The 26,097-nt window shown below is 44.4% G+C and overlaps 1 protein-coding gene and 1 long non-coding RNA gene across 2 annotated transcripts in view; one reads left to right on the forward strand and one right to left on the reverse strand.

Moving 5' to 3' along the window:
* Positions 1–368: 368 nt before the first annotated feature.
* Positions 369–26,097, reverse strand: part of SLC9A9 (solute carrier family 9 member A9) — a 528,656-nt gene continuing 502,927 nt past the window's right edge. Inside the window, exons 15-16 of the mRNA XM_045851938.1 lie at positions 3,170–3,275; positions 369–2,062 (exon numbers count right to left, since the gene is read on the reverse strand). Of these exons, the coding sequence (XP_045707894.1) occupies positions 1,835–2,062; positions 3,170–3,275 (334 nt within the window). The 3' untranslated portion in view covers positions 369–1,834. The remainder of the gene's footprint in view (positions 2,063–3,169; positions 3,276–26,097) is intronic.
* LOC123827465 lies at positions 6,570–25,475 on the forward strand. The gene is made up of 3 exons (XR_006787219.1): positions 6,570–6,704; positions 21,363–21,468; positions 22,561–25,475. It is a non-coding gene; the product is annotated as an uncharacterized LOC123827465 (long non-coding RNA).

Genomic DNA, 26,097 nt, shown 5'->3' on the forward strand with positions numbered 1-26,097 from the left:
AGGTCAGAGATAAGATGAACTCTTATGCAGGCCTTTCTTTCCTTTCCCTCTACTATCTCCTCCCTCTTTTGGAAGTGCCTCATGGTTCTGGTTGCCCACGGTCGGAGGAGGCGGCTGTCTGCCCTGCTTTAGGTGGCTGCCCCTTCCCTGGCACTTCCTCCCAGCCTGGCATGACCCTCTGCTCTGTCATCACTGAAGGATGATGTGGTCTGTCATCCTCTCTGGGCTCTTCCTGGGTCATAGGATCCCTGCAACTCCGTCTGTTGCCTTTCTGGGCCTGCTCCATCCGCTACTTCAAGTGTAAGGACTTAGAACTGCTAATTAGTACAGGGAAAATGCCTTAAATAAACATTAGCCCAAAACAATCATACTGTATAACAAACTTTTATTAGGATTAAGTCAAATTAGAAAATTTCATGCTTTACCATTTGCTACAATTACCTGGAATAACCAGATTTATCCTTAGCTGAGTATAAAACAGTTTTTGCCCCTGGATTCTACGGTATGGGAAACAAGAGAATCGACGTGCATAGCAGTGTGTCTGACTCCACCATAGTTCATGGTTAAGGCCTGACAACTGGTCAGCAAAGCACATGTTACTTCCAAGTTCTGGGCCTGAGGAAGACAACATTCTTACCTCCCTGAAGAAGACTCAGTAGCCTGGGCACCTGGAACCAGCTATTTGGAGTCTAATGTTGACATCTGTATTTGAAGAAAAGCTAGGCTTGAGGTATATTTATAGCTCAAAGGCACAGGTCATGCAGCTGAATTAAAGGCTCTTGTGTTGGTCTCTGTCATGGGTCAGGAGCCATGTCTTACAAAGGGGAGTCCCGATGCTACCTACCTCCTCTACTGCTTGGTGTGGCCCGTGCATCAGCAGCCCTATTCTTCTCACTGGAGCTCCTGCTAAGCAGCTGTGAGTGTCGGAATCTAAGGACAGGTTGGGGCTTCTGTGCTGCCTTCTGCCATGTGGAGAGCAGTCTGTGCTGTGGAACCTCATTACCCACCAGGCAGAGGGGCTCACTAAAGACCCAAGAAGTGACTCAAATGCAAGCAAGGACAGAGAGGCTCATTCTTCCGGTGACACATCACATGGGGAAAAGAAACCGGTCTTCCTGTGAATGAGGTCCTACCAAGCTGGAAAGCAGACTGCCGCTAGCACAGGGTATACACAGGTGTGACCAGCCCCTTTGTTCAATAGGAGAAACAGCATGAAAAGGACACCCGTGAGCACAGTGGGTCCCCACGTGGTGGGTTCCGTGAGGCAATCAGCAGTGGTATCAAGCACTTAGCTGGGCACTGCAAATAGCCCTGGGGTCATTAAGAGCGAGCGGGAGTCTAGGTCCTAAAAATACAAAACTTATCACTTACTAAATAACTGGGTATTCCCTTCAGTTTAGGAGTGATGTGTTTATGCTCAGAAACTCTTTTTCTCATTTTTAAACTTCCACCAATGAAGGGAATAAACTCCAGAGTGTACATGAAGGGCCTGGGCAGCTGCGCACAGAGAAGAAACACCTGCAGGCAGCACGGTGTTTTGTCCTCACAGCAGCGAGGCTCCTGACTCCCGCCTGCTCCACCCTCCCCACCTGCCCGATTCATTAATGAAAATGGCTGCTGTCAAAACTGAAATTCAGTTGCATAATATAGAGGAATGATAATAAATTCTCATTTCTTCAGGCACCAGAGGATACATATGACAAGGGTTTGATTCTGTCCAATTTACGACCTTAATACATTTTCCAGTCTCTTTTCCGTGCTGCCTCATCATCTTGGCTTGTATTCCTCAGTGAGCCCTGCATGCCTTGTAATTAATTTGCACTGTTCATGGTCATTAATTCCCCTGGGATTGACCCGGAGTTTGCTCAACTTTGAGTTCATAGCCTCCTAGGCCAAGGTCCCCCTCATAAATATTTTCCTTGTTTGGAGTCTGGGGTGAAGCTTTCTTGTCCAGACCCAGCCTGGCAGGAGGATTGCAGGGTAAGGTGGATTGCTCCTGGTAACTCATGGCTAGCTCGTCCTGATTCACAATGCATTCCACATCATCCTCCTTTAGATGGTCCTGGAGTTTTGGAGAGAGACAGAGAGAGAGAGAGAGAGAGAGGGACAAAGAGGAGGAGAGAGAGGTCACTTCATGCTTAAGGCAGAAAGCAATGGCAGTCCTATCATGTAAGTAAGAAAATAGGGTGTTTGTTTTCCTTTTTCTATCTGCCTTGCCTTGCCTGGGCTGGAGTTTCTCCCGCAGCAGGTACTGCCTTTCCCATCTTTGTGGGCATGGGGAAGCATTTCCCTGAGTTGGCATTGAGGACCTGACACCATAACACAACCTCCTTGGTTTAAGAGAGTTAAAATAAAACTCAGTGGGTTTCTTGAATTGCTATCTAAGGGATTTGAGAGGACTTAAGAGTTAGCAGAATCCCGTGATCAACCCTTCTTTTATTGCTTTGGGAAGACCATGGAGAATTGCTTGTAGGATGATCCCTGGCTAGGTGACCAGGCCCCTGGTTTGCAGGCCCACAGGTTTTTAGCCTGTGCGAGGATCACTTGGAGGGCTCCTCAGAGCACAGATGCTGGACCCTAACCTCGGAGTGTCTGTGTTGAGACCTGATAATCCGCACTTGTAACAAGTTCCCAAGTGATGCTGAGCTGCTGGTCTGGGGACCAGGCTTTGAAAACCACTGCCTTCAACTCTTGAGCCTTGAATGTATCAGAGATGCATTTTTCCATGCACACAAGGGGGCTGGCTGGACAAATGGAATAGGAGCCTCAGATGGCACGATTCTGTTCTTTTGTAGTCCCTGACACTCGGAACTGCTGTTGCTAATGATTCTAATCGCTTTTTAGCATTTTTAAATTCCATTCCCTTGAGCTATACAGCACAGGCTCTATATGTTCAAAACCTCTAAACACAGCAGTTTTTTGAGGACACATTAGTTCTTTTACATTTTCTAAATTCATTTTATGGTTAAAAATACTGGTAACAATAAAAAAATGAATTATTTTTAAGGAGATTGAGCCTACATCAGCAACAACAGAAAAGAGAAAAGCTTTTTTGGTGCAGCAATTTTAAAAAACACTTCCTCCTCAAGATGGGAAGGCATAGATAGCCTCATGATTCCTGGGCTCACCAGTATTCACCATGCCTGCCTAGCTCTGGACATGTACTCACCCCATAGGCCTGAGGACTGGTGAGCAGTCTGGAAATCGGGCCACACCATTCGGGTAACGTTGTGGTCAGCGGAGGACCAGAGTGGGTCAGAATTGGTTTCAGATATCTGTGAGGCCTGTTAAGGAATACTTGCCAAAAAGGACTCAGGGTTGTTTCTCATACACAGCACAGAGCTTTACATGCAGCAAAAGAGATAGCTCTGCTCACCTTTGAATCCTCCACTGCCTCACTGAGGAGACAATGTGGCCTGAAGAAATTAGTGTTTGTAATCCTTGCTCCACACACCTTTCCAGCCCTCCCAGAAGCCTCTAGGCGTGAAGAGATGACCACTGGCCCAGCCACCATCCCAGAGAGGTGTGAGATGCTCTTCTCCTCCCCTGACGCACTCAGCGTCTCATCTGCTTAGAGAATGTGTGTTTAAGAATTCCCTTAAACAACAGCATAAAAAACTGTGTTTCTTAAAACTGCACACACAACTTAAACCACCAGTAATTTTCACAAAGAAGCAAGAGGTATTTCATAAAACGTTCAGTCCTTTTAGAGCCAGGTAGTGAACATAGATTGTTTTCCAAAGTACTTTTTTTTTCAATGTCAACATAGTCACTTTGCTTCATACAACAGTGTTTCTATAGACAGAATTATGTTAAAAAAAGCAGATAACAGGTTTATTCCATTGCCTAGCACCTGTCTTTCTCATCACTTCACCCCAATGTGCTCCACGCGTTAAAAGGAAAACCTGTTCATCTAAAGCCATAATGCTTCCCTCCAATCCAGCAAAAGTGAAATCCCCAGGGGCTAGCTCACATTGCTTTATTATTATTATTTTGCTCAAAGATATGTAGTCAAATCATTTCACCATTCCATCAGAAACAATTTTTAACCTTTATATTATCTCCTCTTCCAGAAAATATTTAACCTCATCAGCTTCTGAAAAGCTTTAATAAATAGGGAAAGGGAAAAAATGGAAAGCAGTTAACACAGGTTGGCTGGTGAAGGTCCGCAGCTACCCCTAGGCACTCAGGACACAGCAGGTTTTGGCGACGGTTCTACTGGAGGCCATCCACAGCTGGATGACACTGCTCACTGCTCTGTGGTTCCTGTGGTGCCCGCGTGTGTGAGGATGGAGGGAAGATGCAGCCTGCAGGGGCCAGCAGCCTGGTTGCCTCTGGCTTCAAAGAGGTGATAAAGCAGGGGCTGCACGGGAGCACAGCGAGTTATGATGCAAGCGAGTGACTGAAAAGGTACATAAGAGGGCGTGTGATTCCAACTGCAAATGGAAAACTTGACAGCTCCTTGCAGGGGGGCAGCTGTTGTTCCAGTTAAGGACTAAGGAAGATATTAAAGTTCCGAGCCTGACATTTGCTGTAACATCTTCTAAGTATATCTACAACTCTGGAAAGCCCTTGATGACCTTCCATTAATTTTTATCAGTGTTATTTTCTTCCTTTTATGGATGAAGGAATTAAAGCCTAGGGATATAATGATTTTCAGTAATCCAAATCCTCCCTTTCCTATTTGAGTTCACTAGCATCCTCCCTGGTAGAAGTTAATTTTTCAGGGCAGAATTACTCATGTGAGCAGCTGCTTCTCTAGAGACAAATACTCTCAGACCTCACTCCCACTGGTGATCTGCAGGCCCTGAGCTCGGGGCACGTGAGGACCTCTGAGTTTATCAGGGTTGGTGGTGTACATGTCAGTGAACAATGCTTTTTTCAGGGAGGTGAGGAGGACAAGATATATGTACAACCTGAGTGTGAGTCAAGGACAATCCAGCCAATGTCATTTGCAGTTGGAAAAGTGACAGCAGGTTCGCAACATTTCTAGAGATGTCATGTAAAAAACAAAACAAAAACAGAAAACAGAGACGTTTGTCAAGGCTCTAAGAGAAGACCAGGCAACTTCCACTGTTTGAAATTCTCAGTAAACTGGAAAGTCAAAATGCCAAAATAATGTTACAAAAGTAAAACACAAATTTAGAAATGTGTAATGGACATATTCTTCTGCTAATCCTGATGGGGTGTCTCTTTATCTCTGTGCGTACTATTAGCGGAGCTAACACCGGAGGATGGAATTAGTAGCTTTCTGTGAACCCGAGACCTGGACCAAACAGGGGACCCTTTGCCCATCTGGACAGGCTCTGGCATTTTCGACTCAGGAGTCCTGGGCACGACGGCCAGCTCTGCCGCTTTGCTGACTGCGTGGCCTGTGATCCCGCTATTTACCTCTCTGAGCCTCAAGTGTTGTCATGACTATTAACTGAAATAACACAGGTAGGGGTGGTTTTAAACTCTTTTGTGCTATTTAAATGATATTTATCTTATTTAAAAATTTATTTTCTAAGCAACACTTTCAGGAGAAACTGGGGTCTCAGTCACTGTTGGTATAACGGTGGGGACTGATGCCGAGGGTAGAGACAAGAGAATGGCACTCCAGGCATTTGGTGTACAACTGGGGCTCATGGGCTAGTCAGCAGGTGGATGATGGGGGCTGCCTCTACATGAAAAGTAGTTATTTGGGTTAAAAGCTGTGTGGGGGACCAGTGTGAGGTAGCAGGTGACAGGAAGGGAGAAGCTTTTCGAGGTAAGGCCCTTCCAGGGAACTCACGGTGCCGTTTCGTCTGATCCAGTCTCAGTGGCAGTGAGTCGGAGGGGTGAGGCATTTGCTCTGTGTGGCGTGGACGGAATGGAAAGTGTAATGCACCATCCGTGGCCACAGTGGGTGTGGGGCAAAGGATTCTCCAACATCTGGGTTTGTCCAGTGCTTCCATGCATTATGTGCTCACGGGGCATTTGTTAAATCTATGATACAGGAAGCTATTTGGGGGTGGTATGAGTGGTGAAAGTAGACTGAATAATCCACTTTCTTTCTAAGGAAAGAATGAAGGGGGCGATTTATAGCCGAGGAATGGGGTTTGCCTGAGGATAAAGGTTAACAAAGGTCAAGCTGGAGATGGACTTCTGGGGCCTGAGTGATTAGACAAAGGACACCGTGAAAAGAGTGGCAATGGCATAAATAAAGTGGTTAAAAAATAACCTTTGTGTTTCACTCACTCACTCACTCATTCATCTGTTCTTTCATACCTCACTTGCTTTTATTTTTGTTTTATGTGCCAAGCCCCAGAGGCACCTGCTGAAGGAAATGAACAGCCACTCTACAGAGTGGAAATGCCCTGGTCTCCGGACTGTGGTCTCCTTGAGGGCAGGGCTGTCCTCTTCCCCTGGGTTCAGTGCTTGGCATGTTTTAGATGTTCAGTAAATAGCTGTTGAGTTAATAAAGACAACAGACTCAGAGGGAGTTAAGGACTTCGTTGCTCGCCGGAACCCAGGCAGTCAGTCAGCGGCACAGCCAGGCCTGAGACCAGGGACATTCCCACCACCCTGAGATGCCTTCCTTCCGTCACGGAGACACTGGTCACAGACTTGCCTGACTGGGTAACTGAGATGGGACCCAGCAGTGAGCAACTTTCCGAGTTCTTCACTGCGGAGTCCTGTCTGGAAAGTGGCTGGATCTCCAGGGTGGCCTGGATTATGAAAAAGTAAGAAACCTCTTTTGATCTATGAAAAAAACCTCAACGGTAGATTTTGAAAAATGTGGGTTTTTTTTTTTCATCAGGTTCTAGTACATGTTTGGGAGGGAGATTCCCCATTGGGTATTTTTGGTACGGCTAGTTTTGCTTCCCTAATAAGCTAGGAACACATTGAGATGAAATGTTAACCTTTGGGGGGAAAAACAATGACTTTTCTCATCTTTAAAGGGCACAAGTTTGGAAATAGCACTTTGGTTTGGGAGATGTAAGTAAAATTTGGAACTCTACCCAGAATTTAACATTCATGAACAGGGAAAGACAGTTAGCAGAAACATTTTCTCCTTTGGTCTGAGCTGTCAGGGGTCCAGAGCTAAATTTAGTGCTTAGCTGAACTAACATCCAAACTACCTGGTAACATTTGTTTGCTCTCTCTGCCGTTTGTTAGTTTGTGTTTTGATGTGTTTAAATCCTCGTGTTTTGTCCATTTTAAGTTGCCAAAACCAATGCTTATGGTCCTATGTATGTTGGTGAGAAGTAAAAACCCCAAGCAAAGGTCAGCTCCACAAGTAAACATTTTTTAAGGGGACCGAACTTCACTGCTCCTGTTGACTAAATGTCTGCCCTCCTAAAATTTGTGTGTTGTCTTAACCCCCAAGGGAACAGATGGCATTTGAAAACGGGCCCTTTGGGAGGTGAGGAGGGTTGGATGGGCCATGCCAGTGGGGCCTAGTGGTGGGATTAATGCCCTTGTAAGAAGAGACGTTAGAGAGTTGGCTTGTGCGCTCTCGGCAAGGCCTGGAGGAGGAGGTTGTGTGGGCCTGCAATGAGGAGGTGGCTGTTTGCAGCCCTGTGAAAGAGCTCTCACCAGAACTCAACCCTGCTGGCACCTTGGTCTCGGACTTCCAGGCTCCAGAACTGTGAGAAAATAAATTTCTGTTGTTTAAGTCACCCAGTCTGTGATATTTTGTTATGGCACCTTTGCTCTGGCCCTCTTTAAAAGTCTTCAGTTTGAGAGTCCTGAAGAGCTATGTTCTATCTTGGCTTTCTTTAAAATTTGCCTGATCATAAAGATCATTTTGGACATTTGTTAAAAATTCAGGTTTCCAAGTCCTCCCTTGGAGACTCTGACTCAGCAGGTCTTGGAGGTGGCCTGGAACTGTGGCTTTTTTTTGTTTTTGTGTTTTTTAAATAAGCACCGAGAGGACTGATGATCAGGTAACCATGGACCGCAGTGGTCTCCTTCCAGAGTATCTCCCTCCATGTGAGATTCAGCTCTTAAATAGAAAGACAAAGAACATGATCTCTTTCATCCATCAAACCATCATTTTTAGGGTGAGAATACATATAAGGTAAGCCCATTTGGCCCAGAACCTAGGCCTATCTAATGGCCCCTGCCAATTTTTCCATTTTTGGCTGGGGAATGGGTTAAATACTTGGTTCAATGAGACGAAGGCTCAACGATGCTACACCTGAGGGTGGATTAATGGCGCAGTGCATCTCAGCCTTCATAGGAAGACTTTGTGCTCATTTAGAGCATTTGAGTGTGTTTGTATGTATGGGCTTGATAAATAATCTTGTTATCAGGATAAAATACTTGTCAACACATAGCTGTGTAAGGAAGGAAGGCACATTTATCTCTGTATAGAATTTTCAGGATGATACCCCCTACCCTTCATTTATAAAAATTTCCATATGTCTTATTTTCTCTTTATAACTGCAGGTGGCTATTATAGTCCCATTTTCTAGATCAAGAAATGTGGGAACAGAAGGATTTTTAATTATGTTCTAACTTATTCTTACCTCCATTCCCAGAATGCTTTTCAGTTTTCAGTGCCAACTTGCCACCTGAGATGGTCAAGGATCAAGGCTGGGTGTGTGGGGAAGGGTAGGTGCATGCTGGAGTGGAAGCCAGCCTTGCCCTCCAAAATCATACATTTTTGCAGAAAACCAGGTCCCACTTGCTACTGACCTGATAAGACCCCACACTGTTGTTTACAGAGCATCCATGAACAGAACTAGCAGAGGACACCAAAAATTATATACATTCCATCACTTTTTGATTCCAATGTACAAATCACCCCTCTTCTGCCTTGTTTCCCATGAAATGGGGTCTGGGAAACTGCATGTGTTCTCCCTCTTTCCCATGGGTATGTCGACTTCTGTCACTGGACATTCGCCATCTTGCCATCTTGGTTCAGCACATGAGGAGCCATTCTGAGGGTTTAGGGTTCTGGTCAGAGAAAGCCTTTAAGATTCCTACTGAAAAGCCTTCTTTAAGTTGTTACATCTCCCTGTTCTCTCTGGCTTGGGGGAGGGCTTCTAATTCTACACCAGGCACTTGTAGAAAACAGAGGAGTGGGATTCTGTCTTTGCAGCAGCCACTCTATTTCAAGAAAAAGCTATCAAGACCGTGCCTTCTTCTAGGCTACCCATGAAGTTCTGGTTTTTCTTTTTTTAAAGGAAAAGGCAGAAACCCTCTATTCACACACACAGGTGAACATACACTTCTTTGATTGACAATCCTAACCTTTACCATGTTAAAGGAAATGTCCTAGACAACTTCTGGGACATAAAAAAGCAGCAAATACCAGAACAAAAGTCCTGAGGGGTGAACAGAACTGCCTGGAATAAGCCAGCAAGGAGTAATTGCAACGCCTTTTAGTCCAGTCTCTGAGCTCTGCTAACTCACGTCTGCTCAGGAATGGCTCTCCCCTTAAGGCCAAGTTAATGTTCCCCTTTATCCCAGTGGACTTCTTGGATCAGCCACAATAAATTGCTTCAGCTCCTTAGCAGCTCCACTGCAACATGAACATACTTGCCTGACAGAGTTTACCGCCTACATTATCTTACAGCTAACTGTTTACATCTCCATCTCCTTCATTAGACTCTGAGCTCCTTGAGGGCAAGAAGTTTATCATTATTTTTAAAAAATATTTTTTATGGTGTAATGAAACAGGAATACATCCATGCTGACAAATCTGATACAGCTTAATAAAATTTTATAAGGCAATGAAACCACACAGGCCAGGAAACGGAACTTTGTTGCTTACCCATGAAGCCACTTCTGTGTCTCACTCTAATCAAAGCTCCTCCTTGTCTCTGTAAGGAACTACAGTCCTGATTTTTAAACCTGTTACTTCCCTGAATTCATATTACAGTTTCATCATTCAAATGCACATTCTTATACACTATAGTCTAGTGTATTTAAAAATGGTACAACTTTTAATCTATAGATTCTTCTTCCATACTTTTAATTTCTGTACAATTCATCTGCTGGAGAATCTGTGGAGTTTCCTAGTCTGAATTTTGCTGAATGCAAATGCATGTGCAGCCCAGCATGTTCCTCTGCCTTTGGTAGTTCCCACAAATTGCCAGGTAGGCTCAGATTGGATCAGATTCAGGTCCTACTCTATTCCTTTGGCAAGACAAAAGAAGGCAAGTCACATCTTGTTGTCTGTCTTTGTGCGATCTTGCCAGCCACTGATGTGTAATACCTATGTATTTTTGCTCATTGGGGTAGCAAATAGTGAATTATTTGCTGTCTACCAAATGCCTAGACTCTTTGGTCTAGGCATTTACAATAGGAAGAAGGGGAGGAAAGGCAACTTCATGGAAGGAGCAGTGTGCCAGGTCATAGACTTTTTAGAAACTGTGTCATATGTAAGGCACCTGCAGTCCTGACCACCGTAGGTCTCGAGCCAAGGGCAAGCTGTTTCTGTTGGATAGAAGTTCGGTAGTGGGGAGGCTGGGAGCCAGGTCACACATGGACAGAAAGTAATAAGAATAACAGTAGTAATTTTCTTTCCCTTTTAAGTCACATGGTGTTTTCTAGATCCTCCAAGGAATTTTTCTTTAAAGTTCATTAATTTCACTAAAGTTTTTCTGCTGTTTGTTGTTGTAGCTTGATCCTCTCAGGTACATGGTGTGTTCCAAATGTGTTAAATGTGCTGTATTTCAGGAAAGTTGTGAATTAGTACTAGTGCTACTTCCTTGCTTTGTTTTTATTCTTTAGGGACTTCTATTTTCTGAGTGTTCAATATTTTGCCTATTTTTAAAATGTGTCACTTTCTCTTGATCCTTTTTATCTTTATTTCTTTTTGAGTTAAAATTTGTTTTCACCCACTATTTCTTTTAAAGTAATATTATCCACCTTTTTTTTGCTTTTGTATTTTTCAAATTTAGTTACTACTCATTCTTGAAATGATTTTACTTCTTTTATTTTAAAGTATCTCCAGTTTTTGTTTTCTAATTTTGGTTCATGTTCTTTTATGTCTTATAAAATTTTCTTAATGCTTTTTAACTTGGTTTAATATAGTATGTTATCATTTTGATCTATTTATAGGCATGTCTTTCTGGCATGCTTTCATTTTCTTTTTTTCTTCTTATAACAACATATATGGGATTTTCCTTTTATTTTTTTAGCTCTCCTGCATTTGTAGAATGAGGCAAGGTTTAGGAGTGCTTTTCCAACTGTACAGGGTTCCCTCTCCTGCTGTTTTTATCTAGTGTAAACATGGTGGCTTGCATTTTGAACTTTCCTGCCAGGGCCCCAGCCCACCCCTACCCCGCTGCCCATGGTTACCTGGACCCCGTCTTTCCTTTATCACTAATGTTTCAACCTAACTTAGTGTCGGCTCTCCTCAGGCACTTTCTCCAGAGGGCAGAGCCCTGTCCTGACCTGGGGCCTTGGGAGGTCCGTTCAGAGAGCTCTCAGGGGTCCTGACTGCTTTAGCCCCTTCAGTCTTTCTTCCTGGGACCTGCTACTTCCTCCTACTAGAGAAGGTGATGCCTTCTGCTCCCTGCCACAGCTGTTACTAAGTTGGCCTAACTACACTTTCTAGGACACACTATTGGTTGCTCAGGAGTTCTCCTATTTCCAGGTTCCTCCTGCGTGGACACTTGTGCTCTTGGTGGTTTGTCTCTGCTCACTTGTGATTTGGAGTTTGTGAGAAAACTTGATCCTAGTTTTGTTATAAATATGTCTGTCAGATAGTTTTATGTAGGCATTTGTAGAAATTGAAAGACTGCTTTGGTGCTACTGCCATCTTCCCAGAATCCCCCAGGAACTATATTTTATTTGATCGTCTGTCATTGGTAATTATTTGATATCTAGCACATTACTAATGAATGTGGACGTGGTGTAGTCAGATGTTTAAATTGCACTCTGTATGAACTGCCTAAGTGAACTGGGACTTGCCCATAATCCAAACCACGCAGCTTAGATTCATCACAATGGACTTCCTACATGATAGCCGGGTGAGTCAGATGGTATCCAGAGCCATAGTTTTTCACTTCTCCTGGCCTTGCACTCACATCTCTGAAAAATACCTGCATAGTTATCATTTGCACACAATTTCATGTGATGTTTCAAAGAGTTCCCTAGTGTCTTGAAACCCATCCATGTTTCCCTAGATGTCCTGAGCCAGGAAACTCTGGTCAGGAGTGATTAAGTATTAAGGATGAGGGAAGACTGAAGGGCGATAAAGCGGTGTGTTTGCTATCCTATTTGTACTGGGAGTTGGTTTTATCAGTGATATCCACAAGATCTACCTATCAAATGTTAAGATAATTCTACTGGCCTCCTCAGTTCCAGACAGACAATCCAAGAATGGAGAAAGGGTAGTAGGAAAGGTTATAGGAAAGAAGACAGTTGTAGGATACCAAAGCAACCAGCATAAGCAGGGCAAGTGGACTCAAGATAAACAGATAAACCCAAGATAAAAGGGGGAAATGTTGGAATCAAGAGACTGGAGGAAACCTAAGAGTTCATCTGATCCACAACTTTAGATCTTAATGTGGAAGAATATTTAAACCTAGAGTTTCTACAAATGCTGTCACCTGATCATCTGCATCAGTATCCCCTGGTTTGCTTGTTAAAATGCAGACTCCTGGGCCCTGGAACTTGACCCTCTTGGGTGGGGACCTAGTAATCTGCATTTTAGAAGCCCCCTGATAACCACTGGTCTAAATGATACACAGCAGAATGGCATCTAGTCTCTCGAAGGACCGGATGTGGAGGTGCCGTGTCTATGAGCTGCACAGTGAAATAATAGTAACAATGGTGCCAAAAGATTACTTTTACTACTGCTCTTTTTCCTCCTCCTACTGTATCCTTAAAACTTTCCCTTTGGACACAGGATGGAACCAAGACAGTTCCAGGAATTTTTGCTACCTATTAGATGCAGCTGGAATTCTTTTGTGCTAATGGAATATTACTTTTGGCTCAAGTGTTTTGAGAGAAAACAGTTCTGGAGAAGAATGCTTCTGCTACTAACATGGAGTGGGTCTTGCTTTTGGTGGCCTTCAGGTTAGAGGAAATGTCACGTAGACCCAGGATCCCTTTGTTAGTAGCTCACAGTGATTTTGACAGCAAGCTTTTCTGGGTCACCTCCCTGATGGTGTGTAGGAGAGCTGGGCTGTGAGAGGTGACTACTCCAGTGTTCTAGGTCTCTACTCCAGTTTGGAGGAAAATCTGCACTTGATTTCTTCTCCAAACACCAATTAGACTTGGTCTTGTGAGGGCTGGAGGCTTCGTTGGCTACCCCAGAATTCACGCCTGAGATGGAGGCAGCCAGCCCTGCCCGTGCCCTCTCTGGCTCACCCAGTACCCATGGGGCTCGGCCCTTCCTCTGAACTCCCAGAACAGGGTGTGTGCCCGAGGGGGACTGGTCCCATGTGGACACCGTCAAGGATCCAAGGGACACATAATTGTACTCAACTTCTACGTTTGCACAAACAGAAACAGTCACTTCTGCACTGGCAACTGCAGCATGAACCCTGTGGGTCAGGATTCTCAGAGCATGGAGTTAAAGAGGAAGCTACCTTCAATACTTTCATGGGGAGGGACACAGCACATACCAAACATGGATGGCTGAGGTTCTGGCTGCTGTGACTGCTTCTCAATGTGAGCAAAAGTCTTCACCACTTCGTGCCTCAATTTTCCTGTTGCTAAAGAGCCATATGATGCTGTATTGGATCTGGCTAGGTCATCATTCAGATTGTGTTACCTTGTATATTGGTTTCTCGGGGATGCTGTAACAAAGTCCCACAAACTGGGTGGCATCAAACACGAGGCAGATATTGTCTCACAGTTCTGGAGGCTGGAAGTCTGAGATCAAGGTGTTGGCCGGGTTGGTTCCCTCTGTGGGCTCTGAGGGAGAACTGTCTCATGCTTTTCTCATACCTTCTAGTTATGGCGAAAGTCTTGGGTTTCCTGACTTACAGATGCATCTCTCCAATCTCTTCCCAGGCTGCTTGCCCGTGTCAGCAGCAGTGGAGTTCAGTGGGGCACGTGCATCGTGAGGGTCCTGTCTCCACAGGAGCAAGGTGCTGACTCAGAAGGTTGCTCTTTACATATTGGTTTTTAAGGTCACCTTAGAGTAGTGCTTTTATCATCCTATTTGTTTTTCTGGGCTCTGGTTGTCCTTGAAACCACTCGAACTTTCCTATACTCCAAGGACTCCTTCTCTTCCTGCCCATTTAACAAAAACCCTGAGTAGAAACTCTCTCTCCACACACACCAGTGAGGCTGACTTGTGTAAGCCACTGAGTTTTTACAGGAATCTGGGTATGTGACATCAAGTTATTTTTGAGCTATGGAATGAAGCCCATTCAGGAAACTTTAAACTCTGTTTCCTTCGACTGAGCAGACACAAGAGGACAGCCCTTTGTTGTTACAGACACATGAAATAAATAACCTCATTCTCCTCTCCAGGCACTTTTTTTTCCTCTCAGATGCAGTCACTTTCAACCTTTCTTCGCCTCTATCCTACCTGGAAATACATTTCATAATTGGAACTGGGCACATGCCCCAACATCTGCTCAATCATATATATGTGAAAGTAAAAATACTTCTGTGATGTATGTAAATCTATTCCTATATCCTATCCTATCCTATCCTATCCTATCCTATCCACTCCATCTGTCTTCTATTATGCTTATAGCGGACACTGCCAGTATACTAGTACTAATATCTAGTTTTCTTTCTGGTACCTGAAGTAGGGGCATCAGTGTCTTGGAAGTAGGTGGGGCTCTATGACTAATTCTGGCCATTGTTCTGTGGTGGTAAGTGACTAGTATCACTTCCACAGTGAAACACAGAAAGCCAGCATGTCACTCTCCAGCTGACTCTTTCCCTGCAACCTTGACCCAAGGAGGCCTTGGGTTGAGACAGTGGAGTCGGATCAAAGCTGGATGGATCACTGAGTTGCCGTATGGAGGACAGTTGCCCTGGAGGGTCAAGCGTTTCTTTAGCAGCCTTTATATGAGAGAGAAATGAAACTGCCACTGAAATTTTGGAAATGTATAGTTCATCCTACTCTGACTAATACAGTGTTTTCTTCTTTTTCTCCTCCTCCTCCCTCCTCCTTGCCTTCCCTCCTCTCCTTCCCTTCCCCTCCCCCCTTCCTCTCCTTCTTCTTCTCCTCTTCCTCCTTCTTCTTTCAGAAATGCTGGTCTTGAGTTATTGAAATGATTTCATGACCTATTATGGGTAGCCTCCTACAGTTTGCAAACTATTTTCCAAAATATGTGCCACATCAGTATTCCCTGAGTGTAGGTATAGAGAGAGCTCCATGGAGGAGGGGTAGTGCATACCAGCGTGGTCTCTCCTCAGGATCTTAACTTACTGAGGTTGGTTGATTTAAGGACTAAGTGGCTGTGTGAGTAGGGACATAGAGAGTTAGATTGCAATTGCTTTGGTGGAGAGGCACCAGAGATTAGTTTCTACGCTGACTGAAGAGCGAACTTACCCTTTCAGTGTGATTTTGCTTTTTAGGTATACATGGATCCGGAGTGAGTCCTCATATATTGTGTTATCAGTAGGCCTATGTGCACTGAGAACTCAAATTACTGGTGTATCCTGCTTATTATTAAAATAGGTTGGAATACAAAGGCATAATACTGCTACTAAATTGTCCAGTGGTGAGGTTGGAGGCCTCCATTCATGGATGTGTCCTTGGCTATATACTTGAACTTCATTGCCTTCTGTAGATCTTGCCCTGCTTATCTTTCCAAAGTTATTCCCACACTCTTTCATAAGCCTAGTTTCTGATAAATGACATTGAGCATTGATTCCTGTTTATATATTACTCTCCCTCTCGGCTTTTGCATATGCTTTTCCCTCCATTTGAACAGCTTTCTTTTCACCTTGGCACCTGGAAATCCTAAACTCATTCAGACAGAGCTCAATTTTTACTGCCTCTGAAATCCCACTGATCTTTTAACTACTGCTTTCCTACAGCTGATCAGTCTCTGCCTTATAGTTACTAAAGTACAGTTCTCCTCCAATCCCACCTTGAACCAGAGCTGCTTCTCTTTCACCTTTTTTATCTTGAGGTCCCACATAAAATCCCATACAAATAAAAGGGTTCCTATGAACAACAATAACCACAACATACACCCCAAAGTTAGAAAATCCACTAACTTAAAAACAAGACTGATTTACTAAGATTGACATGGAAAGCCTTTTTAGGCTACTCGCAGTTCCCAGACCCACCAAATGCTTTATAGATTTTTATATTTGCATGTTCTGTTTCCACTACCAGGAATGTTGTTGCTCACTTTATCTTGCAGGGAAGACTGTTTATTTTTTAAAGCCTGTGGGGTAGATTGCTATTTACCTACCCTGTAGCCAGTTTTTCTTTTCTCCTTATAATAGAAGGAAGTTATATTTCCACAAAAGTTTGGGTGACCAATTAAATGAAAGAAGTTTGTTGGGTATAATTCCTAGAGAAGTTCCTTAATGAGAACATCAATTTTGACCTTTCTGCCTTCTTGCCTGGAACTTAAATGAGCTGTCTAGTGCTCCAGCAGCCATTTTGGAACCATGAGGTAAATTTGAGGCTAGAAGCTATGTACTAAGGATAGTAGGTAAGAAGGATAGAAAAACAGTAAGAATATGGATGATATCATGGAACTCTATTACCAGCTGCAAATTGTATAGTGTTGGACATCTTTTACATGAGATTAAAAGCCTCTGTTTTGATTAAACCATGGGTTTTTCTTTTACATGTAGCCAAACATAATCCAAATGGGTACACAGATGAATTCAAACAGTACCTCTTCTTAGTCCCAACTAGAGAATTTCTTTAATGGGGCTCCCACAGGCCTTCACTCAAACCTCTCTGATAACATTTATATATCAGAACTATTTAACAGTACATCACCTTTCCCTGAGGAAGGAACATCATCTCAATCCTCTTTGTATCTGCAGTGCTGAATGCCCAGTAACCAGCAATGAGTCCTCTTAACTGATATTTGTTGAGTTAAACTGAGACTTGAGAAGTATTTAAGGTTTTCTGTTAACATGCAATTTCTTTTGGGAAAGGTATTATCGGAAACCCAAATCTTATTTGAGTGTAGTAGGCAAGAAATAAAGTCATGGGGAATGACACTGGTGGGAGCCTTAGGGACTGGGGTATGAGAGATCGGCAGGGCTGGACCAGCCACTGGAAAGAGAGGTGGGAAAAACCACAGCCATGGATTTCAGCCTGTCTGGCTCTCCCTAGGGCAGCTCTTGTTTTCCTGCACACAAAACCTCACTCCCCTGGAAAGCCCCAAGAGGAGACTGCCTGCATTAGGAATGCTTTACATTGCCCTCTTGCCTCTCTGAGAGGCAAAGCTTCTCTCTGGAGAGTGGTTATCGCAGACAACTGGCTCCTGGTCATATCTGTAGGTCCTCCTGTGTGCCCCAGTGGTGTTCTCTTGGTCCTCCGAAAGCACTTTGGAATGGTCTGTCACTCTTGAGTTGCAAGATTAAATGAATAAATGTTTGGATAAGAAGCTTTCCAGCCTTAGATCAAAGTCTTCATTGCTCAGGGTCTAGACCCCTTTCAGAGTAAGTATAAAGCCTGCCTTCACCTTGGAGGGAATTATGGGTGCAAAAGGAGAGAAGTCCTGCCCGTACCCACCATATCAGCACATCTCAGGAATAGAGCTCAGATGGTGTACTCAGAATCCAGTGTGCTGAGAAAATGAAAAGATGCACATTCTATTAGAACCACTCAAAAATGCTATTGGCAAGGACAAATATGATCCTTTGGCCAAATAAAACCACTGGAAAGCAAGTTAAACCATGCATCACGATATGATCATTCTCTCCTTGTAAAAATAATAAAAATGTTTGGCACATTTACTGTGTGTGTTTGTGTGTCCATTTTAATAAATGGCACCAGGGCCTTTCTTTGAAAGTCACAGGTCTGAACTTAAGCCAAAAAAGTGGCAGGAGCTGTCCCGCTTGCCACAGAAATGGAAGAGAAAGCACCGAGTCATTATGTAATTCCCCTCTCCTAAATCAAACCTGCCATTTGCCACGATTATTTACCATGGCTTTGTAATTGTGAGCAGGCAGCTGAGGAGAGCTGGGAGTCTGCTCATTCTTTAAAATGACATAAAGTGGCACTTGGCATCCCAAAAGATAATTGTTTTTTTTCTCGTTGTTAAGATCCAACTGCTTCTCGGAGTTCTGTGAAAGATTCATTTGAGGCCAACTCTAGAAACTTCTGTGGAATTTGGCTCTTGGCTTCTTTCTGAAACCCAATTTGAATTCATTCTCAGGAGTTGATTGTGACCTTCAGTCAGAATTCCTCTCTCCCTGTTTTGCAGGATGGAGAGCTTTCCCCCATTCACGTCCCTCTACTCCTCAGCGGTGCTCACGGGTGGGAGGTATTAGCAGTTTATGATCATAAGTAATCATAATCTCAGAATCTCAACCTGAATCTTACGAAATGGAATTTGGAAAGGAGTCAAGATTTCACCAGATTTCCACCCACTTAATGGGACCTTGGTGTCTGGACAAAAACTTGAAGCCTATGGAAAGCGCTCAGCTGAGGTGAGAGGGCCCTTGCTCATCAGCCTTTCCCTCACCCTGCAGTGAAGTGATAATCGACGGGTGATCTGCCAAACCCAGTGCCACTCTCTGCTGAAAAAATGAATGATACAGACAGTCTCACCCTTTGGCTTTCCACGAGTTTTCAAATACCCGTGAGATTCCTGTTGTTCAAGTACAAACAGGTATAGGGAACATAAATATGTGCTCATATCAATGGACCTACCTATAGTATGAATGAGTTCCTGCTGTTTCTATCTGGAAATTTCAAATTGTATGCAATGGTATTGAGTTTCTGATATGGGTTAAAGTCAAAAACAGAAAGCTCATGTGTCTCTAACCCTCTGGCTCAGGACTGCAAATTAATGATGTTGAGTATTTATTAAACGCTAAGTATATTGGGAGCTCTGTGTCAAGCGTTTTACGTGATTAATCTCTTTAACCCTAGAAAGTAGCTTCATAATTAACCCCATTTGTAGGTGAGGAGACTGAGGCACAGGGAGACAGATGAGGGAGCTAGCCCATGGCCATGTACCTAGGAGTGGTGGAGCTGGGGTGGGAACCTAGCTGCTGCACGGCTAGCCTGCCTCTCACTTTGATCCTATAGCTCCGTGCAGCATGACCACATGCCTGGCCTCAGCAAGAGTCACCAGGGGCCTCTTACAAAAGAACTCCACTTTTTCTGCATTCTCTGAGGCTGCTTCAGCACCATGCATCCCTGAGGCTACGAACCCAATAGGGGACTGTAGCCCAGGAACTTTGCAGCAAAATTCACAGGCTTGGGTTGGGAGCAGAATAATTGACAATTTGGTATGGAAAGATTTGCCATAGAAGAGTGCACTGGAGACTTTCATTTGCAATGGTTTTAATATTTTGTCCCATGTATCCCTAGTTCCTTGAGGGAAAAAGAAAAGAAAAAGAGGAAACTAGTGACAACATGGAAAAGGAACTGAGATATTTCATCCCTTATTTCTCTCTACTGCAATTTTGAAGTTCTCTTCATCAGCTGTAGTGTTTTGAGCATTTTAGGAATTGAATACATAGCTGAGGAGGTATGAGATGTGGCTTATAACCCAGAACCCAGTTGAGGTTGGAGTATAGAAGTTACTAATTCACCCAAGGCAGATATTCTCTGCTCTTCCAACCAACAAAGGGGAAGTCCAGGACATTCAAAAATTGATGAAGCTGGGGAGTTTTCATATTCAACATGTCATCTGCTGACTGAATGCTAGTGGTCATCATATTCTCCTAACTGAGCTTCTGTTTGTCATTGCTGATTTCAAGAGTGTTTGCAAAGGAGGGTGTGTGTGTTTGTCCGGAGGTGGGACTGGTAGGGAAGTGGCAAGAGTGTTGATAATCCATCTAGGACCTGCCTGAGAGCTAGGGCAAGGCCCTGGGCCCGTGCACATAGTGCCACTGGATTTGGAGGAGGCCAAGCCTAGCATTCTGGGGCTCCCTCTGTTGGTGTCCGTAGGGCCACAGGGCCCCTGATGCCATTCAGAGCCCTTGGAGTAAATCTGACATTTGAACAGAGGCCATGACATTCTCAGGTAGTGCCCAGGGTCCCTTCGCTGACCACTGAGGTTTACTGCCTGGTGGCATCCCCTCCAGGTCCCAATTTCCTTTCAGATGGGGCCTTATAAATTGTTTTTGCTCAGGCTAAGGTTGCATTGTCTTGCACTGTGGAGCTGGAAAGCAGACAGAGCAGATTCCATTGACTGCAGATAACCATCAGAATGGCCTCATCTTCTAGTGTTTGCCCCAGCAAGCAATAACACAGATTAACATTAAACTTTTTAGAATGCAACTTCATAGTGTCTGATAGACTGAAAACTCATGCCAGGGCAGATCACCTTTGAATCATCATAGTCCATGTCATTAGAGGTTTTAAAGCAAAACATGGCTCCCCTGTTTCTGAACCTCACAGGTGTGAGTCAGCAGCACTCTTCATCTCTTAGTCCCTTCACTGCCCCAGTGGCTGGGCTGGTGTGGGATGAGGGATAACTGCTGGCGAGTAGGGGAGGCCCAAGAATGTGGAGGTTGGCACTGACTAGAAGAGGTGGCAGTGCTTGTAACCTTTCCTATCATGTGCTTGACCTTTTTCTTAGCCAGCTCACATCTTGGGGAAAATTTTTATTTTCCAATTTAGAAGATTGTTAATAAAGCGAGCTATGATTTATTTGATGGCTATCATTTTGAGTTATCTTTGCAAATTCTTACTCTTTGCCTACACTGTGAAGATGACTATATCTCCTCGGGGTTTAGAATAATTCCCAATGCTGCTATTCATGCAAGCCAGTACAATCATTTCCCCAGTTTCTGCTCAGCATCTTGCCCTTCAGTGGTAATGAAATAATAGTGCATTAGTTTATAGAATGTTTGCATCCATAGACCTTTGCACTTTAATTACGAATAGCCTGGGTTGAAGGGAGAATTCACACCATGCCAAAGGAGATCTTAGAGACTGAAATATTTCCCAGAGATTGACTATTTGTTTTTTCCAGAAGGGCTCAAAACTCCGCCGAGTGCTTACATTTAAGTATAACTGGGATGGAGTTCTCCAGTAGATTCTGGCCTGACCAAAAAAAAGTCTTCCTAAGAAAAATACACTTAGGCTTTTGATTGATTTGTTTTTATTCAGAAAAGCTGAAATGAAATTGATGTTATATGTGGAGAACTGGCCACTGCTTTATTGCTGACAAGACTACAATAGGAAAAAATGGAACATTTCCTTCTGAGCAGAATTGTAGTGAATTGCGAACTAAAGAGCTTATGGAAAATAGCTTTCAAATGATTATTTTTGTTTGCCTAAATGCTGCCATTGATGATTGTAATTTCAGCTATCCACAGAGAGAACATGGGAGAAAAGCTATAACAAAGACCAAAGAACACATCACACTTTACCATCCAAACACCCATCCACTTCCTGGGATTGCTCAGTAAAATGTAAGTGTACAGTTCAGATTCTTCTTATTTGCATTTTCAGGGCCAATAATTTTTTTCCATGCTTTCTTGAAAAGGGTTATCTTGGCTCTGGTTCACTGTAACAACTTACAAAATAAAACTTGACCTTGGAATTTTCTTGCTTTGCATGCAAAGGCTGGCTCTCAGGATTATAACAGAAGTGTCTAGGGGTGGACAGTGCACCTGCAGTGGCTCAGGGTTCCAGGCAATGGGCCCATTCCAGCCCCTGGGACAGTTTTAGGTGAGATGATTTCATTGGTGCTGAAGAGCAGATGCCACCTACTATAGTGTCACTACCAAGCAGAGTCCTATTGATAATATTCCGTGAGTGTTTCTTTCTTCCCCCTCCCCCTCTTTTTTTTTTTTTTGTCTTATTCTTTGCCTACAAAGAGTAGGATCATTACAGATATACAGTCACTTTAACTTCTCAGGTCATGACCAAGATGAATAATATTAATAAACTGTGAAGCAATAGTCTAAAGCCAAAAAAGGTCAGACTATCCAGTAGAGAACCTGAAATATCCTTGGAAAATCCAAGGGCTACCACAGCAATTTAAAGCTCTGACCATCTGTGGCCCAAAACAAACCAAATCCCCTTGCCTCTGCCCTCCTCCAATCTGCACTATGGCCCTAGGGCTGATGAGCAAGCACTGGCCAGAGAGCTGACACTGCTGGTGGGTGGGGCAGGGGACCTCACATGCATCTTTGAGAGCATTTCACCATCGAACTGTAAACCTGCCCCAGCCTAAGGAAGGACTGAGACCACTTGATAATGGCTGGTCTGCTCAGCGGGTCTGTGAGCAACAGCACAGGCTAGGGCAGGGATTTCTGTGCTCAGAGTGGATGGGAGGGATGCTTCCAAGGCCCCTGTCTATACCTGCTCTGTTGCAGGGCGAAACAGAGGGGCTTGGTGTTGGAGGCTCAGTTCACTGTCTCCAAACAACAGCAACCAGTGGCACGCCGTGCCAGTAACAGGCTGCTCCAGTACATTTTGACTTGACTTTTGTTTCATTCAGTTTCAAGAATGTTTCTAAATGGTTTTTTTGAAATGTTCTATTGTCTTTACCCTTTCAGCCCTGGCACTCTGGAAAAGGCCAAGACCAAGCAAAGACACATCACATTTGTCCTGACTGAAGTTGACCTCCTTGACTCCCTCTCCTCTGGACCTGTTCCTCCCACTATGCTCCTGTCTCATGGAAGACTCCATCAGCTACTTCCATGCTCACACATGGGCCTGCCCTTCAACTCTCTCCCCCACCAATCAATCAGCCAATCAATCAATCATCAAGTTCTGTCTGTTTCACCTGCTGAAGACTTCCCCATCCATCCCTCCATCCCTCCATCCCTCCCTCCATCCATCCATCCATTCATCCATCCATTAATGATACACCCACTTTTCTCCAGCCCACTGCTGCTGCCTTCACCCAGGCTGCCAGCACCTCCCCGCCTGGTGGCTGAGATGGTCTCCTTACTGATTTATTGCTCTGCCGACCAGCCTCAGCTCACTATCCCAACTCTACTCCCATTCATAGCCACAGTGGTTCTTTTGCAATATTGACTAGATCATGGTACTTCCTTGCTTACAACCATTCAAAGGCCCTGTGGAGTTTAAATCCTGAAGGGCATGATATAACTGGACCCTTTGAGACTCATCTCTTGCCATTTTCAATGTAATTGCTTGTGCTGAGTCCTGTCTTCTCTCACCCTTTGCATTTGCTATCTTCTCTGTTGAGTGCTGACTCCACCACTGGCTACCTCCTTCTCCTCAGTTACTCAGAACTAAACTTTTAAGAGTACGTCCTCCAGGAAGCTTTCCCAGACCTTCCCTCCTCTGTCCTTCCATAGCCTGCACCCATTATAGCTAATGGGACCATGAAATCTGTTGTCAAAACTAGGACACCTATGGAAGTGAAAGGGGGTGCTTGTACCTATTATGCATGGACAACAGGTGTAAGCTAGGACTGACCCAGGCAAACCAGGGTGTATGGTCACCTTAACCATGGTATTTATTGCACTTTCCAATTGCTTCCTAACTGGCCAGGGCTCCCCATAACCTACCTGGCAGACTGCAATTTCCCAGTTTTCAATGTAGTTGCTTCCATAGTGGGTATTCAATATTTACTTGTACATACATGTGTAAATGTATGTATGGCCTTACTGTCTAATGGAGCTGGGTCTTGCTCTCTGAAAAATCCCTTAGCCATCACTAATAGTACAGAAAAGGTGTGTACTAGATTACCTATCCAGCACCTCCAAAATCCTGAATTCTAAAGCACATCTGGCTGAAATAAAGCTGATGGGTTGGTGCCCAAAGCGTGTTTCATGGCAGATAAGCACATTAGAGTGTTAAGACATATTACAGGATAAATGGGTTCTGGGCCCAAATAAGTCATGGAAATTAAGTTTATACTTTTATTGCAAAGATCCTTTAAACACTGTGAAGTAAGTAGTGTTTCTCAAATTTAGAGAGAACACAGAACCCATCCCCCTTTCCTATCCCGTATCCTAGACTTCATGTTCTGTGAAACCTACTTTGAGAATCAGTAAAATCATATTGCCCAGCCACCTCCAGGTACAACAGGTAAAAGTTTTGAGTCCCTAAAGATCAGGGATGTATTTATTTCTTCCTATTTCCTAGACCAGGGCCTGGCATACAGTCAATGCTAAATAACTGTTTGTTGCATGTGGGCTGGTGTGTCATGCATTCAGCTGAGGACAGAAGAGCGCAGGGCAAGGGGGCCATCCAGCCCTGCCATACCAGCACTGCGGGTGACAGGAACAGGGAAGATGCTGACTTGCCTGAAAATGACATGGGAAACGATGAGGTTGGAGAAACTTCTCTTTGACACCCTGTCCCCCTGCTGCTGAGCAGTGTCCTCCTTGGCCTCCCCCTGTTCTGACCCCATCTCCCAGAGTCCACTCATGTAGGATATGGCTGTCTGCGTCTCTTCACCAAAGTACTAAGCTGATGAGGCTTAGTCTCAAACAGCAGTTTACTCAGCTGCTTCCTGCTTACTAACACCCGTCTGGCCCCAAGGGAGAGCAGCTGGAGTGGCAGAAGACTGGGGGGCAGGGCTTATTTTGAGCAGGATCTTGCCCCTCTCCCTCCACCATCATATTTCTCACTTAACCCATTTGTGAGACTGGCCTGATCTTGTACTAAAGCCAGATGTTCTCCCCTTCACCCAAAGAGGACCTCACAGATCAGCATTCAGAAAAGAGGAGGCCCTCAGTCTTGAAACATCAGGAAAGAAAAGCACAAACCCAACTTAAAACTACCCAATAATGGAGGAAAAAGATGGCAAGCAGAAGTTAAATCCAGCCGGTAGAGCATGTTCAAAAAGTCTGTCCTGAAGAATTTTTTGCAGTAACTGATTTATTTTTCTTCTTAGATATTATTCCTTCTTTCAGATTAATTATTTAGTAGAGAATGACAAAGCTCCATGAAGCTACAAGCTGACTCTCTTTTTTTCCCACTGTCCCTTTCCCATCTAAAAGGTTGGGAGGGGGGAAATTCCGGAAACACCACAGTGAAATTTTTCATTTGAGCCAATGTGAGCTGTGAGTGAGTCCAGCTGGAGGGCCTGTCACCCGCATTGCCGCTCTAAGCCAGTGGAAGGGCGCCCAAGGTGACTCTCACTCATGGTCCTTTGCTCCTTCAAAGAAGACCTATCCTTCTGGCTCCTTCTTGGCCTAACCTGCTGCTCCAGCAGGAACAGCAAGCATGAGCCAGGGGTTTAGAAGCAGCAGAAGCCTCTGCAATGACACAGGGCCAACGGCCTTCCATTTGGCTTAGAAGCTCCTGCACCGGGTCTGGCAAGGTATGCAACTGCCATGAGATGAATAAGGGCAATGTGCAGCCTCATTGCTTCAGGTCAGGTTTTACCTCCCAGTAAGTTCAGTCTGGGCAGACTTTGTCACCAAATAAATTAGCAAGTGCTTTTGGGTTTTAAGCAGTTTAAATACTGAATGACTGATGACAGCTTGTGAACTTATGCAGTTATATCCATTGTGCAAGTGAGTAAACTGAGGATCAGAAAGTTGAGAGAATGTGGCTCCGATCGTATGTCTGTGATTCAAATCCTTCTTAGCCTAGTTCCAGAACCCATGTTCTTTCTGCCCTGTCCTGCCTCCTTCTGACCACAGGCTAGTCCTGTCTGTGCTTTCCTGTGTCTGTGGAGCAGCCCTTATGGCTGGGGACACCCCAGAGCTGTAAATGAGGGGTGTGGATTTGGTGGGATCTTGAAGGCTCCTTCCTGGCCTTGCACTCTGTGCCTCTAAGGAAATACATGCTCCACTTTCTAAAATGAGGTTCACACTGAAGTGGACAACTAGGGAGAGAAATCTGCCTACTTGAGAACCTCTTTTCCAGAATGCAAGATCCTAGTGGGCCAGGTGGCATATGTGTGTCCCCTAATGCCTCTGTGCTGGCCTTCAGCATAGGTGGTCTTAACTGAGGTAGGGGCCTGGGGCTGGTCAATGCTGTGCTGCTGGGAGACAAAATGAAGACACTGACTACACTAGGTCCCCAGAATTGTAACTGGAACTCTGAGTTCTTTTCTTTCTTACTGGCACAAGTCGGGGGCGGGGGGGATTGCGAGTGGGGGAAGA

This window comes from Phyllostomus hastatus, unplaced genomic scaffold (genome assembly GCF_019186645.2).
Source record: "Phyllostomus hastatus isolate PE091 unplaced genomic scaffold, TTU_PhHast_1.1 phas_contig_86, whole genome shotgun sequence".
Classification (NCBI taxonomy): domain Eukaryota; kingdom Metazoa; phylum Chordata; class Mammalia; order Chiroptera; family Phyllostomidae; genus Phyllostomus; species Phyllostomus hastatus.